Source organism: Cygnus atratus, chromosome 28 (assembly GCF_013377495.2).
Source record: "Cygnus atratus isolate AKBS03 ecotype Queensland, Australia chromosome 28, CAtr_DNAZoo_HiC_assembly, whole genome shotgun sequence".
Taxonomy (NCBI): Eukaryota; Metazoa; Chordata; class Aves; order Anseriformes; family Anatidae; genus Cygnus; species Cygnus atratus.
Window position 1 is genome coordinate 2255429 of NC_066389.1, and position 19139 is coordinate 2274567.

The following is a 19139-nucleotide window of genomic DNA, read 5'->3' on the forward strand; positions in this document are numbered from 1 at the left end:
GCAAAGAGAAAGCAGGCGTGTCTCAGGCGGCGGCGGTGCAGCACCCATCGCCCTGCCCGTGCTGCCGGCTCCTCCTGGCGGCCGCCTGCCTCCCCGCCGCCTCTCGCTCCGGAGCTGGGTGCTCCTGCCGGTTCCCAGAGGGAAAAACAAGCAGGATGTGACTTCTCCTTCCCGGTCCGTGAGTAACGGGGGCACTTACGTAGGGGGTGAAGATTTTAACCCATCGGGGTTTCTTCTCTCCGCGTGCGTATTCAAAACAAAACGCCATTCCCTCCTCGTCCGTGTCCCACCGCTGCATTTCGTCCCATTCGAACGCTATGACCTGGTTCTGAAGGGAGATAAACCCCGTGAGCCCCGAGCCAGCAGCCCCCGGGCACGGGGAGGTTTAAGGCAGATCAGAAAAAGCAAAGCCACGCACAGCGGGGACGAGGACACCGTGCAGAGGGCAGGGAGATGACGCCCCGTGCTGCCAGCCAGTGGCAGTCCCAAGCCCCAGAGCTCTGGGACAAGCTGCTCCCCCTTCCTACGAAGCCGAGGCGGGTACTGGGACCCCGGGCAGAGCCCTGCTGTGCCCCTCACCTCCAGCTGGCCCTCCTCGGTGCAGGCGTGGAGTTTAAAGTGCTTGATGCTGATGGCCGTGATGACGTGTCCCTTCCGCCGGGAGTCACAGGAGCAGTGGGGGAAGATGATCTCGTTGTAACCCTCGCACGTCCGCAACATGTTCAAGTACTGCAGAGAGAAAGCAGCACGTGTTGGACAGGGACCCAGCCTCCTCCCACCACCCTCGTGCTAATGCCCCTCGGAACCCCCAGCCAGGAGGGCTGTGCTGGGGAGGGAAGGGGACCCTCTCCCCGAGGGTGGAGGCACCCCGGAGGAAGAGGACGGATCCTTGAGCCTCGTGCTCCAGGCAGGGCCCTGCGTAACACGGGGGGAGGCGGGGGACGAGCTGCTTTGGCTTCACAGCTTTCTGGGACACCGACGTCCCCTGCTGCACCGGGGCCCTGCGGTGCCTGAGACACGGTGGCCAGGCTTTTGGGAGAGCCAGATCTGCCTTTGGTCGTCAGAAAGCCCGGGGGAGCAGCAGAAACAAAAGCACCGTGGGACGAGCCACGTGGGGGAAGTGCCTATTTACTGACCCTTACCAGTAGTTAATAATTAAGAAGTTTTTTGAACACGTTTCTTGGCTTAGCGCTTCAGGTGACCCTGCTGGGGTTCACGCCAACGCAGCCCCCCAGTAGGGGCCTGAGAGCTACAGCAAAGGGGCTCTGAGCAGGACCCCGAGCAGGACCCCGAGCCATCCCTCTACGAGCGCAGCCAGCACCAGCCGGGGCGCAGAGCTGGGGAAAGGGCAGCCCGCGTTCAGCCGGTACCAGCAGCCCCAAGCACCCCAGCGAGTTATTTACAAGTCAGATTCTTCTGCTTCTTGATCTTCGAGCCAAGCTTGCGTCTGGCGGCTGAGCTCGGGGCACCTCTCTGCTCCCCCACATCTAAGCCAGGCAGGCTCATCGAGTCACACCAAGCCCCCAGGCGCTCGCTGGGCAAAGCGATAAGAGGCAGAAAATCTGTCGGCCAGACAGACAGCGAGAGCTGCCGTGGGATTTGCAATCTGGGAAGACTTCTGCCAGGCAAAAAAGAACCTGAGAGACAGGGGCAGGGGACACAGCGAGCAGCACTGCGAGCAGAGCAGCGCCCGTGCCTCTCCGCCAGCCCAATGCTGCCACTTGAGGCGGTCTGAGGCAGAAAACGACCTTTGCCTCTCCATTACTGGGAACAGCTGCTCCCGAAGGGCTGCAGATGGAGGACTGCTACATGGCACGTTCAGCACCTCATCTCTCAGCACTGGCAGTAACACGCCAGTTTTCTCTCTGCCTTGTTTGGAGTCCAGTCAATACGTGGCCGTGCCAAGGACAAGCCGCCGATCGAGCTCGCCGGGCACGAGGGGCGGTTTTGGTTCGGGCAGCAGCAGACCCGTGGGGACGGCCCAGCCCCACGCCTGGCACTGCTGCACGCCTGCAACCGTGCTGATGCCTCCGTGCCAAGCCCACACTCCCACAGCTCTCCAGGGTTACTGCTTTCCAAGGAAAGATGTTTTTCAAGGCTGGATCTATCTCCTTTCCAGACACAGCATTGCACGGCACTTGCCGGAGGAAGCAAACGAGACAGGTAGGACAACTCACCATGACCATCTTTCTCTGCTCACACAGCTTCTGTAACTGGTAGGACTTCTCCTCTGCTTTGATGTAGCCTTTCTTGACATCATCGACAGCCTTAAACAGAAAAAGGGAAAGAACACCCAGGAGGTCAGGCCCCAGGATCTCCTCGCAGTGCTTCGCCTTCACCAGCTGGCCCCGCACCGCCCCAGCTCGCAGCCCCCGCAGTCCATCGTGCACCCAGCAAGGGCCGGGCTTGGCGACTCCGGCCCCGAGCCTCTGCCTGCCTCGGGCAGTGCACAGATGCCTGGGTCTAGGAGGGCTCTGGGAGAACATCCCCCGGATGGATCTGCAAACGCTGGTACTTGGAATCCTGCCTCTGCCTTTGGGCATCGTCCGGTACAACCCTTCCACTGCAGGCACACGCAGCCGCCTCCAGCAGAGCAGCACAGGCTTTTCTTTTACCCACCGCACTGCTGGAGGGCAGTGCTGGCATGCAAAAGCTGCTTCACTCTTCGGGACTGAGCAGGTACACAGCCCTGCCTTCAGCTCCACAGCTGCACACTGCTCAGCCACGACCCCTGCCCTCGCACAAAGCAGCTCATAAAGCTGCCAGCCAGTCTAGGGGATCGCTGAACTTGGTAACAGCGTTTGTATCAGAGGCTGGTACTTGCCCAGTTGGAAGTGTTGGGACCGCATTTTTGGTGGCTGAGACAGAGCAGGATTTATCTCACTGAACTGTGCGATATCTGCCTCTGAGCTGCTCATCCTAGACCGGCTTTACACAGAGCATGGCTCTTCTCAGGCTCACTTCATCCCAGAGCATCTGCACGAAAGGGGGCGAGTGAAAGCACAGGCAGAAACGTTCCCTTTCCTCAGGGGGAGCAGGGAGAAGCCCCCAGCTGGTCACTGACAGCGTGCAGAGCTGAGGAACATGGAACCTGCCCACGGAGCGCAGCCCCGCAGGCCCCCTCCAGCTCGCCCTGGGAGGCAGCCTGCAGCGCCTCCCGCTCTGATCACGCCGTGGCCACCAGCTCACCGCAGAGCTGCCGACTCACCCAGCCACCAACCCGTGCTCCTCAAAGCTGCCTGAGCAGGGCCAGCCCTCAAGTTCCCGCTCTGCTGCCAGGACGCCAAGGGACAGCGGCGTCTGGAGTCGTTCTGGGAGCCAGGCACTTGGCTACCAGCAGGCGTTGGCTTACCTCCAGCAAGAAATCACAGCTCCTGCCCAAGGAGCTCGTGGGCACCTACCTGATGGAAGAAGTAGGTGACCGCCAAGTCATTGTCGTTGAGAAGAACCTCCTCCTCTGTAGTGAAGAGCCATTTCCGGATGGTCAGGCATGTTCCTGGCACTGCCGAGGTGTAGTTCTGCACGTAGAGTTTGTGGGGGAATTCGTTGGGCGCCAGCTTGCGCACTGGAAGAAGCACAGGACACCGAGGTCAGCTTGGTTCAGTACCTGCTTCTGTGGTGCTGCACCCCAGGGGTCCCTCGCAGTGGGCCCTGGCACACGAACAGGAATCAATTCCCTGGAGATTGAACTCCTCCCGGCTGATGGGGGAGGATGCGGGTGCTGCCCCGCTGCCACCCATCCAGCCAGGCAGGACACGAGCTGGGGACAACCCACCGCGTGTGGTCCTCAGGGGCCATCGCAGCAGCCCGATGTCACCCTCGGCTGAGCACAGGGAGGACCACCCTGCCCAAGGTCACAGAATCAGGGAATGTCTTGGGTTGGGAGGGACCTCTCGGAGCTCAAGAAGAGTTTGGACACACTCTGAGACGTGGTTTGATTGCCTGTTAGAGCCGGACTGCCTCTAACAGGTCCCTGTCCTCCTGGTGCTGGGGTCCCAGAGCTGGGCACAGGGCTCCAGGCGGGGTCTCAGGGAGCAGAGCGGAGGGCACGATCCCCTTGCACTGGTCCAGGGCACCGCGATGCGTGGCGCTGCCCCCACACTGTGACTTGCTGCTCAAGGCCATCTCCAGTTCCCCAAGGGAGCGTTCTGGGTGTAAGTTTCCGTTTCCCTGCGGCTTCCTAGGAAGGGCCCCTTCTCATCACGGCGGGCTGAAGCAGCCTGCTGCCGCGAGTCCTGCCTGCACCGCGCCTGTCAATGCTCACTGCGCTCAGAGCTGCTGCTGCTTTCCTTCACTGTGATGGATTTTCACAGGGGAGCACGGCACATCTCCTTCGTCAGGTAGGGTACGGTCACTGTCTTACTGCAGCCGGAGCTAACAGCTTCCAGGGAAGTTAAATGGAGCGCATCCAGACAGGAATAAATGGGGATGTACACGGCGAGCGTCCAGAACGCGCAGGCCATAAAGGTTGACTGGAGATTTTCCTGTTCTGTGCAGTCTGAGAAGCACAGCACTCGGAGGAACGAGGCACTAACAGCACCAGCCAGGGCCTGGCAGCCTGAACGCTCCCCGTGGGACTGCGCCAGCACGCGGCAGCCTCCCACCTCCTGCTCCAGGCTCCCTGCACGGCCCAGGTCAGCATTCCAGTACAACCCCAGCCTGTCTTCTGAGCTGGGTTGTTTTAAGAGGGCTTCAGGAAGGCAGAAGTTGCCCCTGCCACTTGGCCAGAATTTTGCAAGTGTGAGGAGCAGTCCTAGAAATCTCCCCCTAAAACTGCACAGCTTGCAGTAACTACAGGGTGAGTCTGAGGCGGGCAGAGCTGACGACCCAGAAATGAAGGCACCCAGCTGGGAAGGAGACATGCACTTGGCTCAAAAGGCAGCGCAGGAACAAGCCCAAACCACTCCACCCGCTCAGCAGCGCGACCTGGGCAGTTTGGACACTCCAGGTTCGGCGAAGCTGGGGGAGCCGAGACCAGGCAGAGACCTCAGCACGCGCCGAGCTGGGAGGACGGCGATCCACAAAGTGCCAAAAGAGTCGCCCAGAATCCCGCAGCTGGGCCTCAAATACCCCCAGGATTCAGAGGCTGAAGGACAGACGTGTCAGCTCGCAGCACGCATCCCCTCCGGGCCAGGACATCACGCCACCTCTACGTGTGCACAGACTAAACCCAATTTCCTCTGCAGCCCCTCTGCTCCGCACCAAGACGCCTTTGGTGCCCCCTCTCCAGGCAGCCACGTTTCAGTGCCGCTGGTCGCTATCTCTGCTCGCTGGACCCTTTGAACTGCAGTAAAATGCATCTCTCAGTTAACAAGAAGCTCGTCTCCTTGAACTGTTTAAGAACTGGAAAGTCAAGCAGCAGCAGAAAAAGCCATCAAACTTTGAGGGCTCCTCATTATCAGAATCTGCTGTGCCAGCCCGATTCCTCCCAGGGGCTCCTGACTTTGCGAGCACAGATAAGGCCTAAATGAGTGCCACCAGGCTCTGCTAGCACTGCCGAGCTCCTTCCTCAGCTGCCTGTGGGCACCAAAGGGAATAAAAGACTTACCAAAGGAGTGATTGATCACTTCGAACAAGGCGAAGTAGTTTGCGGTAATACTGTCCATTCCAACTTTAGCAGCCACAGCCTAGAGCAACCAGAGGGGAAAACGGAGTGAGCAAAGCAGGAGCCAACACCCGGCAGTCCCTGTGCAGGGCAAGGCCAGCGCCGTGCAGGTTATTCCAAGTATTCATTAACCCGAGGCGTTAGTCATCAAGGAAAGCCTGAATGTTATTCTTCCTGTAAAATCAGAGCTTTTCTTTAGCAAGGGCCCAGACTCGCGTGCTTTCGCCTTCCTGTAAACCGCTCCAGACTGTAACTGCCCCCACTGATGACAGTTAGGTCATCTGTTCTTCCGATGCCTCTGGTTTCAGTTCCTGATGGAAGAGCACACCTCCCCGAGGAGCTGGCTCCACCACCACTTCAGCCCTGCATGCTAATACCACAGCCACATCCCACAGACCTCGGCGGAGGCGATGTGAACTTCAGTAGGTCGTGCCCCAAGTGCCTGAAGGCACCACAACTCTCCTGAAGGCACCACGACCCTGCTCCAGCAGCAGGATTCTGCTGTGCAAAGCAGGAGCTCACGCGGTCCTGCTCTTTTGCAACCCTTCAGCTCCCTCGCTTGCAGCAGCACTCTGAGTTCCCCTTTCAATTACAGTCTGCCCCCATCACCTTACTCCCCCTACTTCATCGACAACTTCCATTTTTTCTCCAGCAGCGCTGGTTGAAGTCAGTTGTTCTTCATCTTCCACTTCAAGCAGCGGGCCTTCAGGCCACCTGCAAACCTGGAACCTGCCCAGACCGTTCCCTAAGGGTCGCTCCCTTCACGTCCAGCTCGCTGTCCTGCCACGCAGCCACAGAGACGCGTGCTGGATGCAGACAGCTCTTGGATCCAGCTCCTCCGCTGCAGCCACAACACGCGATCTGCCTAGTGCTTTGAACCATCCGCCAGCTTTAAGATACTATCAGTGGAAATTAATTCAGCGATTTAACTCCGTCCTTGCAGCCAAGACTGCCAAAGAAAATGCTGCTTCAGCACGGCGTGAGGTTGGAGCTCTCCAGCATTCCTGTCCTCTGCTAAGCAGCACTAATGCCTACCTGCGCTCGAGAGGAGCCGAGAACCCAGCGGGCACCTCTGGGGTCTTGGTCCATGCCTGAATCACGTTAATCTTCCAGTCAGGGGAAAAAAACAAACCAGAACACCACAACAAAAAGTAGCTCACCTGGTACACCTGATCTGTAGTGCTGTTCTTTTTGACTCTGACCGTCACTGTTGTTATATCTGGTAATGCTACCCTGAGCTCCACGTCTGAGACACCATTGTAATTCTAAAGAAGAGAAAAAAGAGGACAGAAATCAGCAGAGGCCATCAGACGTGGCCGCAGGGGCTGGGAATCGCCGCTCCCAGCTGCGGCCCCTGCAGCACAGGCCCCAGCTTCGGCCCCGAGCTGAGCCCAGGGTCCTGCGCGTGCCCTGAGCAGACGCCCCCACTCGCTCCCACAAGCTGAGCCCTGAGCTCCACGACTGTTTACTGAGCTCCAGGAGTGCAGTGGGGGGATTTACTGAGCTCCACGGACCACACCTGGTGCTGGCTAACTAACGTGGTCACTCGTGCACTGTCACATCTAGCTGCCAGCTGCTCTGCAAGCCTCAGGAATCTGCTTCCAGGCTGCGTGGGGGAAATTCTGAAAGGAGGAAGACGTGAGCTCTGCTTCGAGGCAGGAAGCCAAGCAAACCGCTCCGGACCACGACGGGTAGGATTTTCCAGTCGTGGCTTTGTCAGTGAGGAGCGAGAGAAAGCTTTGAGACAGAGCAACTGAATGCGCCACGGAAAAGTTGGGAAAAGAGCAATGGCCAGAGGGCAAACAGCGGCTTTGCTGCTGCGGGCAACCCAAACCTGGGCAGAAGCAAGTCAGACGAGCTGGTATTTAAAGTGCCCGTTGCCTTTCTGCCCAGCAGGTGCCGAACACCAGCAGCTCACACGCAGAACTACCGGGGCTGCCACCAGCAGCGGGAACCAGCAGGCACGCTGCTGCGGGGCCAGGGAGGCCCAGGGCAGGCAGCGAGGCCTCACACCCGGTTCTGGTCCTCCAAGAGCGGCATCGGAGCCGTTCCCAGCTGCTGCTACGAGAAGAGGCTTCCTACGAGCAACAACAGGCTGGCAGCGAACCGCAGCCTTGGTTTCCTGCTCCGGCTTTCGATTTGACCAGCTGAGGCTTTGGCGGGGAGCATCCTCGCGCTCTGATTCAGTCTCCCCACACCTCCGTACCAGGGGAGGCCGAGTTTCAGCGCCGTGCCCGCGTGCCTACCTCGTCCGACTCCGACAGGAACTCCTGCATGATGTCGCTCTCGCCGATGACGCGTATCGAGCACACTGCGGGACAGAGAGCATGGGTCACTGCCTTGTCCTGGGGCGAGGGAGGCCAAAGGCTGGCAGAGGTGGCGGGATAAGAGCACCTGCCTGTCCCGCAGGCTGTGGGAAACAAGGGAGGCACGGGGAGCCAGGCAAAGCCTCCCGACACAAGTGCTTTGCAGGCTGCACCAGGGGTGCTGGCACGAGGGCCGATACGCCCCGAATCCCCCCTGACAGCGAGCGACAAGCGTGCAGCGGCGCTGAGTAACTCACTACTGAGATAATCCCCGGGGGGAAACCCAGGCTGCGGGCACGCAGCCAACAGGAGGCTCCGACTACACTGAGAAGTGGGCAAGGATTTCATAAATGCGGTATTCCAGAGGGAACGAAGCTGTTTGGGAACTCGGGCCAGGTTCAGTAAATAACCTGGGACAAAACTGTACCAGGCTGCATCCCCCGTGCAAGCAGCCTGCCGTCTCCTCCGGCCGGGATGAAGGCGAAGGAGCAGGGCTGGGACAGCAGCGGGGTGGGGGAACCTGCCCCGGGCCACACCGGTGGGGCCGAGGGGCTTCGTTCCCAGGAGCTGGGTATGGGCAAGCCTGAGCTCAGCACGGCCCCCAAACCCAACCCAGCTACATACAAGCTTCTTTCCCTGGCCGACAAACGAATGCCCGTGGAGCTCGAGCTTTCAGGGCGCCCAGGGAAGGACAGGCCCTGAGGACTCGCTTCCTGCTGGCGAGAAGGCGGCGTGCGGCCGCACGGCTGCCCAGGAGCTGCGCTCAGCCCCGTACCTTTCTCCAGGTACTCCTCCAGCCCTCGCCGCCGGGCATCCAGCTGCTGCTCCGACAGGGAGAAGGGCCACTTCCCCGGGAGCCGCGGGAAGGTGAAGTTGGCGAATTCCCGTTTCAGGTTCTGGTGCAGGATGGCAAACTCGCGGTACCGCTTGGAGCAGAGCTGGCGGCCCGCCATGTAAACGTTGTACACCTGCAGGGAGCAGAGGGGAGGCTGGCTGGGGCGCGGAAAGCTTTCCGACCTCAAACCGGCGCGGCGCTGCCTCCCCGGAGCTGCAGGCAGCACGGAGCAGCCCCCTCCTGCCCCCGGGGAGCACGGCCCCGCTGCTGCTCACCACAAACTTCTCGCCGTTCTGCTCCACGTGCTTGTAGGTGGGGATGGAGATGGGCACAGCCTGCTTTTCCGTGTAGTCATAGAAGGACTGCCCCAAAGAGTCATCGCTGGGGTCGAGGTTATCGGCCTCGTGGGGAGGCACCGACAGCACCGTCAGGATCAGCTCCTTCTCCCCGGCGCGGATCAGGTCCACCACTTGTTTGTGGGTCGCTCCTTCAACGTTCACCCCGTTCCTGTGAGAGAGGGCAGAAAAGCCATAAGCGAGGCAGGGGGGACAGCAGAGCTCTCAAACCACGCCAGGACCAGCCCGGGAACCCATCACGTAACTGCTTCCCTCGAAAATCCGCCAGCTGAAGGTAACTGACACTTCCACGGCTTCAGATCTCTTCCCACAATGGGTTACAGAAGGTAAAGAGGAGCAAAAAAAAAAAACGAAAAAAAAAACCAAAAAACCCCAACCCACTTAGTTCCCGTGTTAAAATTCTGCAAGTTCTGCTCCAGTGGCAGTGGGTTTTGCAGCTCAGCTCTGCCTGCACAGCAGCAGGAGGGCGAGCGCTGCTCTGGGTTACGCTGCTCCAACTTCTCCTGCTGGCGGTTTCTCGGGTTAGTGGTTACTGAGTTGTGTTTGATGGCTTCGGGCACAGATAAAGCACTGCATGGCACGTTCGCTCCCAGAACGTGAGCCGCCTTCTCTCAGCTCAAGGGAAACACACGAGGTGACCGCAGAATTGAGGAACAACACTGAATGCATAACTCACTCTGCTCTGCTAGGGCAAAAGCCATCTCCTACCCTCCGCAGCCCCAAAACATAAGGTAGATTTCCAAAAATCTGTGCTGAAGCTTCCAGGTGAACAAGAATGAGAACGCAGGCTCGGGCGCTTGGAGGGCGAGGGTAAGAGATTTCAGAGGCTGCTGCTCCCAGCTGCCGAGACGAGCACCCGCGAGCCCATCGGCGCGGTGCCAGGGGAGATGTGATCTCTCGAGTTCCTCCTCGACAGGCCCGGGAGCGCTGCCGCAACAAGTACGGGCTTCCAGCTCTTGCACTGCTCCAGCCTGACTGCAAGAGCTTGTCCAGCGATGCCCCGAGGCCCATGGAAGCCCTGAGACACGGGGGCAGCTCCGAGCGCTCCTGCCCTTCCTGCTCGCCCCAAAGCTGCCGGCAGCGACCCGCCGCCCGGCTCTCGCTTGGCCCAGAGATGGCGAGCTCGGAGAGACGCCGCTCTGAAATCCAGCCCGAGGTCCAGAGAGAGCTGCAAGGCTCTCTTCCAAATCTGGAAAAGGACAAGCCTGCTTTTCTTTCTGATAAGGGATAAATTTAGTAGCGAGCCTCCAGAAACTTGCGGTGTCTCCGTACGGAGCTTGGCATCTGAAACATCCCCTGCACAAACAGCCCCAAGCTGGGCTTTGCCACGGCGCTGCCCTCGGGGGGCAGCCGGGGCACCCCTGGGTGACGACTGCTCATATCCCCCCCCAAACCCACCGGCAAAGCTGCCCAGGGCTCCAACGTGTGCCAACAGCCCCCCCCATCCTCATTTACACCACGGAGGGGCTCCACCGGGACTCGTGGCACAGCCCCTGCCCCGCGCTGCTGCCCGCAGCCACTGCCCCGAGCTCCGGAGGGACGCTGAGGAAAGGCGCCCGCGCCTCCCCAGCCGTGTCGCCTCCCCACGAAGCCATCCTGCGAGTCACCGAGCCACCCCAGCTCGCCTCGAATCAAGTGTGAGATTTAATTTCAAGCCCTAGCACGGGAATGAAAGAGAACAGCTCTCACCGCTCCGCATCGATCGCTTTTATTGAGCTTTTACTTACAAGAATCGCCCTGGAAAGATCCCATCTCAACTTCCAGACCTGGGTGAGAGAACCCAGGCTCAGGACCAAGTTCAAAAAGCCCCAAGCAGCGTCTGCGAGGCAGACAGAGCGCCTGCACCGCGCCAGGCGTTGGACGGGCCTGGACATCGACCACAGCCACCAGCCCATCAGTGCAGGGAGGGAGCAAAGCAGCGCCTGGACACAGCCTCTGGGCTCTCTGCGATGAGTGCCCGCAGAGCTGTGCGCAGCCCCTCCAGTCCAGGAACACGGCCAGTAGGTTCAGGGACTGGGAAAATCCCCTCCTCGCTGGCCAGCTTGTGCCAGGAGCCTCCGAAGCAGCAGGTCTGCATGTCACCAACATGCGAAAGAACTTCTTCACGGGGAGGGTGGCGGAGCACTGGGACAGGCTGCCCGGGGGGGTTGTGGAGTCTCCTCTGGAGATATTCGAGGCCCTTCTGGACGCCCACCCGGGCAGCCTGCTCTAGGGAACCTGCTTTGGCAGGGGGTCGGACCCGATGGTCTCCGGAGGCCCCTTCCAACCCCTACAGCTCTGTGATTCGGTGACCGCAGGGCTCGCGGAGAAGCCCCCGCAGCGGGGCCGCAGCGCACCCAGCACATCGCCTCGGCGCTGAGAGGCAGCCCCAGCCCCGGCAGGTTTCCCCCTCCCCTCTGCCACAGCAAGGAGCCGGCGGCACCGCAGCCGCACGGGGCACGGCCCCAGCACCTCTGCGATGAAGTCTCCACAGCAACTGCGCCTGGAACAACCACCGCAAACCCACGGAGAACGGGGACGGGGAATCGGGGGGGAATCGCAGCACGGGCAGACCAGAGGCACCTGGCGAGGCGAGAGGAGCCCAGCTGGACGGCGCGCCGCCCGTGCGGGCATGAACCTGCCAGCATGCCACGGGGGGGCCGCGCTTCTCCCAGGACGTCTGGGGGCTTTTCTCTTCCAGCTTCTGCTCCTGGTTGGAGTTGGATTTTTTTTTCGTTTTTATTTTTGCCAACAGCCGTTCCCGTTCCCCTTCCCGGGCCCTCCGCCCGTCCCAGGAGGGCCGCTGGCTGGCTGCCCCCCGCCAGCCACACCGGGAGCAGGCCCACGGGGTCCTCCCCTCCGCGAGGGACGCGCCCCGCACACGCAGCCCCAGCAAGGCCGGCGAGATTTCGGCGGCTCTCAAAGAGCAGCTTCCTTCGGAGGATTCACTTCTCCGAGCCACGTGCCGCCAGAGGCGGATGCGGTCAGAGCAGGAACGCGAGGTTCTGCCGCCTTCCACCGCAGGGCGCATCGCCTGCCCCCGGCACCCCTCTTCCTCCTCGCCACGAGCGGCCTTGCAGGAGAGTCCGAAGCGATCCTGGAGCACGATGGCACCGCCTGGCCCTCGGGCACCCCAAAAGGGGAGTCCTCCCCCACTGCTGCCCCGTGGGGGCACCCCCAGCCCCTCGCCATCACCAGCAGCGAGAGGCCACCTTTGTGCACGGGCCTCTGGCCGCCGAGGGAGGGACCCTGCAGGCGTGGAGCGGGGCCAGCCGCTGGTGGGCTCCACGCGCTCGCCCCTCAGGGCTTGTCGGTGCTCGGGGGAGCCAAGGCGGCGGTGTCACAGCGGGTCACGCCGTGTGTGACGCGGGGCTTGTGCCCGATGCAGAAACACACGCTGGGGGGCAGAGCAGAGCGGTGTTTGCTCACCTTAAGGAGCTTAAAAGCCTTTACAAAACTGGGTTTGTGAAGTGCAAGGGCAGAGAGTGAGCGGCCGCAGGCTGGCTCGGCACCCCGGCTGGAAGGCAGACGGCCACGCGAGCTCCCAGCAAGAGCAGAAGTGCCGAGGAGTTGGACATGGGGATGCTGTGGGTCCCCTCCGACTCAGGACATTGTGTGACCCTCGGGATATTCCTTGTGTGACCTCGGGATATTCTGTGGCAAACACCAGGAGACCTCGAGGACGAGGCGTGCGTTTGACAAAGCAGCGCTCCCCAACACACCGGCGCTAAGGAGCAGGCTCCTAAGACCCAGAAGCAAATTTCACTTCTCCCATTTGTACCCTGAGTGACTCATTTTCTGTGAAGACTTCTTAAAATTTCCCAACTGCCTGTCAAGAGAAGACAAGGAAATTTACTGCAGAAAGCCTGCAAGACGCTTCCTTGAGATTAAGACCGCAGCCTGCCTTTGTGCTTTGCCGAGCCCAAACCACCTAGCCAACAAACCACCCAACGAAAGCTCAAGTGACCTCCAAGGCAGGAGCCTCACCCTTCTGCGTGAACATTTCCAGCCACCCCACGGCAGCAGCAGGGCACCAAGGCAAAGCATGGGCCAGATCCTGGCTCCACAGCTCACTGGCAAAGCAAACCCAGCCTAACCCGAGGCGCAGCGGCGCTGCTGAGGGCTAAGCCCAGAAGATGCAGGACGTGGCCAAGAGGCTCCCTGCGGCACCCGGCTCTCACCAGGTCGGCTGCGGGAGGGATTTACGCGCAGCGCGAGGACCACGGCAGCGGGGAAGGATTACTCCCTGCTCCGGGAAGGGCTGACGAGGGAGGACCGGCACTGAGGACGAACCCGGAGCCAAGGGCAGCCGCCACCTGGCCAGCAGCCTCCTCGGGAGAGGCCCTGGAAACGAAGATGAACAGCTAATGAGCTTACGGGACACGGCGGCGTGGGGCAGCTTCTCCAGGCTCCCGAAATGGGCGCTTCGGCATCCCGATCCCTCTCCCTTCTGAGGCCGTTCCGCCAGCTCAGCACCAAACCCCGGCCTCCTGGGGTTTGTCACAGCTGAGGCTCCTCTGCGGGACGTCCCCGGGACCATCCACGCCGAGCAGCCTCCGCAGCGGTCCCAGCTCCAGCTCAGTGCTCCAAGCACACGATCGCGTCCTTCCCCCCAGAGGGGATGAGAAACGGCCTTGAGTGCTCCAAGCCTCGGCCCCGATCAGCAAGGGGAGCGCGCTCAGCACCGTAAGGAGCCGGACAGCCAGGCGAAGCCTCCCTTAAGCCCCTGGCGGGGCTCAGCTCCCAGGGCACATCCTGCCACGGTGCTCAGCAGAGCCCTACGCAGCATTTCCCCATCCCTTACCAGGAGGGAAGCCAACCTTCCTCAAACAGCTGCGAAATCCAGACCCAGCATTAGACCAAACAGATAAAAAAAATAGGCAGAAACTATGAAGTGCAGCTCCCGTGACCTCTCCTATGTCTCCGACAGAGGTTGGGATCGTTACCATTTCCACAGATGGCTCTTATGACATTTTAAGGAAGTTTTGACGTCCCTGGGCATATTTCCACGCTCTGCTCTGGCAAACAGCACAACTGCCATTTGCCGGCTCCAATTACGAGAGCAGCGATTCCTCGTAAATGAACACTTCTGAAACACCCTGAAAGAAGACAAGGGACGTAAATATTTCAGAAGGTTAAAATCTAAATGTTACTCAAAGGAAAACAAATACTGACTTGATAGGTAGTCTTGCTGAAAAAGGACAAACATTTTGGACGCTTCAGAAGCCAGACCTGCACCAAGCCCCTTCTGGAGATGCGGGTACCAGCAGCCAGCTTCCGCGCCTGCCCAACACCAGCGCCGGAACACACGACCTGGGTCGAGGCCTCCTCGGCTTCTCCTTCCTGGATCCAGCACAAAAGCCACGCTGAGAGGGCCGAGCTCGGCAGGCAGGCGGCTCACGGCGAGCCCCAGGGCCAGCACGGAGCTGGACGTTCCCGCGTCCCCACGTCAAAGCAGCGACCCTTCGCCCTCCCCTCCTCGGGGCCGCTTCTCCTCGGGGTAACTTCCCGCTGCCGACGACAGCTCGAGCCCGTGACAGCGGCGCTGGTTTCCCGGCCGAGCCCCGAGCAGCCCCCGAGGGCTCCGCAGGCCACGCGCTGGGAAGCGCGGGCACGAGGCGCTGCCCGGGGATGTGGCCGAGGAGCCGGGCAGGGCCTCGCCTCCCGAGCAGCCCCGCGGTCCGCAGGGCTTGCTGCTGCTGACAACGTTTCACTCTGCAAGCACGAACCCCGGCGAAGGGAAACCCTCCTGTCCCACGGACAGTACCCTTAGAGTCTGTAAATTGCTGGGACCGGCGAACAAGGAGGGGACGCAACGTGCGGGAAAGGCCCCGCAGGACGCCAGGTCCTGCATCAGCTGTCCCTGGGGGCAGCCGCTGCCACCCACTGCTCCGGTCCTTATCGCAGGTCCTTATCTCGGGTCCTTATCTCACACACGCTCTTGCTGCAGAGAGGCTTCCAGCAGCCGCGGCGGGGAAACGACCTCCGAGGCCGCGGGCAGCTCCGCGCGGCCGCACCGGCACATCGCTCGCCGCTCAGGGGCACAGGCTGAGGTGTCACACGCCGCTTCGGTCCGGAAGAAAAGGAAAGAGGCTTGCTGAGCCGTGTGGTTAGTGAAACAGGCAGCCCTACGGGCTCGGGCCAGGGTAAGCTGCTGACCCTTTTATAAGGTGATTTGCTGGCGACGCGCCCTGCGTGCAAGCAGCAGAACGCTGCGAACAAGCAGGAGCAGCCGCCACCTCCTTTTTACGGTCGGTCCTGTGCTTCCCCAGAGCACAACCAGCTCCGAGGCAATACACGAGGTTAGACTTTGGACCACGAAGAGAGAAAGCTTTTGACCCCTGAGGGATGGAGCCGGTCCACGTGAGGAGCGCAGAGGAAGCGCGTGCCCTCACGCCGGCAGAGCCCCACGAGGCTCGGTGTCGGGAGCAGCCCCGAACGGGGGCGGATCTCCCCGTGACCCACAGACAGGCGCAACTCTCGCCCCTTGAGAAAGAGTCCTTGGGCTGATGACGTGCCGGAGCGTCAGGTGGGAAAGCGGAGGGAGCCCGTCAGCAGAACGCCCAAACCACCTCGAGAGGTGCCAGCGGGGCCCCGCTGCCGACCACGCTGCTCCCGGGGCTGCTGGCGCAGGAGGATGGGGCCTGGCTCCGGCCACACAGGGGTCGGGGCTCTGAGAACAACGGCCCTTCGTTACCCGCTCAACTATGGCCCTTCGTTACCCGCTCAACTATCGCCAGCGAGCTCCCCTGCAAACAGAGTTAACGCCAGCGCGATTTTCCCTCCGTCAAGATTAGCGATGACTGTCATTCAGGGTGATAATCAAGAGCTAAATTAGCTTCCATTGTCTGTCTCCAATGCCCTCAACACCCACAAACACACAAGGAGCTAAGAAGATTAGAGAGCACACCAGAGTTATGTTGCCAAACCAGCCTCTGAAAGCGAGAGGTCTGAGCTGCGCGCTGGATACAGGAGCGCGATACAGCGAAGGGCGGCAAGAGAGGACTGCAACGAGCGCAGGAACCCAAAAACCCTTGGGACAATACCCGAAACCTCCTCTGGTCACGGGCTAGGGCTGTGGAGCAGCTCGCGCCTCGCCTGGCTACCCCATGGGGAAAACCACGCTCAGGTGGCTGCTGCAGCTGCAGGGCTGGGGCCTGGTGAGGAGCCAGACACCGCAGCCGCCTGCCGCGGAGCTCTCGTCGCTCCGCTCCCGCCCCAGAAGCCTTCACCCGTGCCCGTTTGCTCGGAGCAAGTGCCCTGTGCAGACCCCCCAGCCCCGTGCACACTGCTCAGCGCCCAAACACCAGACGAGAGCCGGGGGCTGCCGAGCAGGACGCGCGGACGCTCCGGGACAGAGCTCCCGGGAACCCCACCCCCGGCACCGCGCAGGGTGCTGCTGCGCGAAGGAAGGAAAAACTGAGCTATTTTGGGAGGCCGTTTTATTGTTTCCCGCTCCAGCTCACAACCGTGCTCAGATTTATTTGCAGGAGCTGGGTTTTAATAGATCTGGGAGGGTTAACGCCTGCACCAAACGGGACCGGCATCGTGTGAGACCTTTAGGGCCGGCGGGCTGATGTACGCAGCTGGGTTAACGAACCTGGCAGCCTGACAGAGGGCCGAAGCCGTCTCACGGCGCTACGAGGAGACACGCGGGCAAATTAGGAAGCGGCTCCTCCCTGGAGAGGGGCAGAGAGGAAATCCCCGCTCCTCCGACCGCTGCTCCCTGCCCGAGGTGTCCGGACGCCGGTGCCGCAGGCTGTGAGCGGACCTCGGTCGCTGCCTCAGCTCCTCCAGCCGCTGCCGAAGCTCAGACCGAGCCTTCCACCTGCACGAGTCCTGACCTCGCGCTGGCCGGGAAGCCAGGACCGAGCCCTGGCTCCTCAGCACCCTCCTCTTGGCTCACACGCAGCACCGTAAGCGCTTCCCCCGCGGAGGATTTCAGCTCGGCACCTTGCGACGCACACAAACATTCCCCTCGGTCAATAAACGCTGCTCTCGAGCAGGTCCTCCAGGTGCAGAACTCACCCCGGACACTTCTTCCGCGCGGGAAATCAAAGCGAGAAGCGTTTGGGTCCCACGGGAGAGAGCCCGAGCCGAGCACCACGCCTGCGGCGGGGCACGGCCGGGGAGTTTGGGCTCTGTGGGCCCAGGCACCGCCGCTGCCCTTCACACGCTGCAGCCCGCAAAGACCGGCAGCGAAGCATTCCTGCTGCTGCGAAATCCCTGTAATTAATTAGTGCTTGAACTTCACCGGCCCAGCCCGAGGTACAGCCGCGCGGGGACCGGGAGGCATCACGCAGCTCGGGGCACGCAGAGCCAGCCCAAGGAATCGCCCGGCGACAGGGAGAAAAACCCTGACGGGCCGGGGCGCACCTGATGCCAGTCCGCAAAGTTTGGGGCGTTTGGGGGGAAAAAGAGGAGCGGTTTCACCAAGCTGACGCGTTCCCAGGAGAGGAGTCAGTCCCGGACAGCTGGGACCCCAAGAAGAGCCTACCGCCCCGCCAGCCCCAGCTTCCTCCTGCAGAGCCGCACGGCTCCACGGGCTGGGGGGACGGACCCCAGCCCCAGCCCCGGCCCCCCTGCCTGGTCCCACGGGGCCTCATCCTGCTCCCGGGCAGGCCCCCAGGCGCTCTCTCTGCCCCCCCCCAGTCCACCGCAGCGCTCGCCCCCTCGCTCCCCAAGCACCTCCTGTTTCCGTCCCTTCCCCTGCTCTCCCCCAGGACGCAGCCCCTGCCCCCAGCCACCCCCTCTGCATCCCCTGTCCCCGTCCCTGCCCCCCCAGGGCTCTCTCCCGGGCGCTCGGTTCCTCTGCACGCAGCCATGACCCCACGGGGAGAAGAATTTGGGGACGGGGCTCCCATGGACGTTTCCTCCTAAGGGGTCCCAGCGCGAAGCCCCCCGGACTCGCGGCACCTCCAGGACAGCTCGGGCCGCTCCAGTCCTGGGGGTCCCTGGGGGCAAGGACGGCCCCGAGGCCTCGGCGCTGCCTGGGAACGGACCCCGCGCCCCCCCCCGTGAGCCCAGCCCGCTCTGCCCCCCGCGTGCCCCGCACCGCCCCCCCGCGTAGAGCGGCTCCTCTGGGGGGCTGCGACCCCCCCCCCCCGCCCCCCATTTGGGGACCCCCAAACCTCCGCTGCCGAGGAGGCGGGGGCCGTGCCCCTGCCCCCCGCGGGGGGCCTCCCGAAGCCCCCGGGGACGGGAGAGGCTGGCGGAGCCCCCCCGAAATGGCCCCCACCGGGGGGGGGGAGGGCAGCCCCCACAAACGCTCCCGGTGCAGCGAACCGGCACGCGCCCCCCCCAGCAAAGCCCCCCCCGTACGGGGGCACCGGGCAGGGGCGCGGCGGGGCCCGAAGCCCCCCGGCGGGGCCCCCCCGGCCTCCATGCGAGGAAACGGCCCCGGCCCGGCCCCCCCCCGCCCCCCGGCCCCCCCCCCCCGCCCCCCGGCCCCCCCCCCGGCGGCGGCGGCGGCGGCCCCCCCGTACTCACACCTCCAGGATGCGGTCGCCCTTGCGGACCCCGGCGCGGTCGGCGGCCCCGCCGCCCAGCACGGCGCTGACGTGCTGCAGCGGCGCGTACAGCTCGCCGTTGATGCTCCGCAGCTGGCCGCCCTCGCTCACTTGGCCGCGCACGTTGAAGCCGTAGCCGGACTCGGACTTGACGATGCGCACCACCCGCGGCCCCCCCGGCCCCCCCGGCGCCCCCTCGCCGCCGCCGTTCCGCTGCGGCCCCGCCGCCGAGCGCGGCAGCCCCTCGCCCTCCTCGTCCGCCATCTTGGCGAGCAGCGCCCGGCCGGCCCGTCACGCGCCCGCCGCCGCGCCGGCCACCGTACGGAGCCGCCCGCCGCGGGGGGTGCTGGGAAGCGTAGTCCGCGACCGCCTCCCTCTCCCCCAAAGGAGGGTGCCGGGAAGTGTAGTCCGCCGCGCGGCCTCGCCACGCCTTCTGGGAGCTGTAGTGCCGCGCCTCCGCCGTCGCCGTGGCAACCGGGGCAGCGCTGGCAGGCCTCGGGGCCTGGCCGAGGAGTCAGCCCCCAGCGCCCGAGGGCAGCGGGGCCAAAA

General features: G+C 62.7%; 1 protein-coding gene across 1 annotated transcript; it reads right to left on the minus strand.

Moving 5' to 3' along the window:
• Window positions 1-22: 22 nt before the first annotated feature.
• On the minus strand, window positions 23-18881 carry SNX27 (sorting nexin 27). Its single transcript, XM_050715836.1, has 10 exons — window positions 18571-18881; window positions 9022-9253; window positions 8687-8879; window positions 7852-7916; window positions 6766-6870; window positions 5549-5627; window positions 3402-3565; window positions 2178-2267; window positions 580-729; window positions 23-328 (listed from the first exon to the last, which is right to left on the minus strand). Exons 1-10 carry the CDS (start codon window positions 18852-18854, stop codon window positions 23-25), a joined length of 1668 nt encoding a protein of 555 aa, XP_050571793.1. The 5' UTR covers window positions 18855-18881.
• Window positions 18882-19139: the final 258 nt, after the last annotated feature.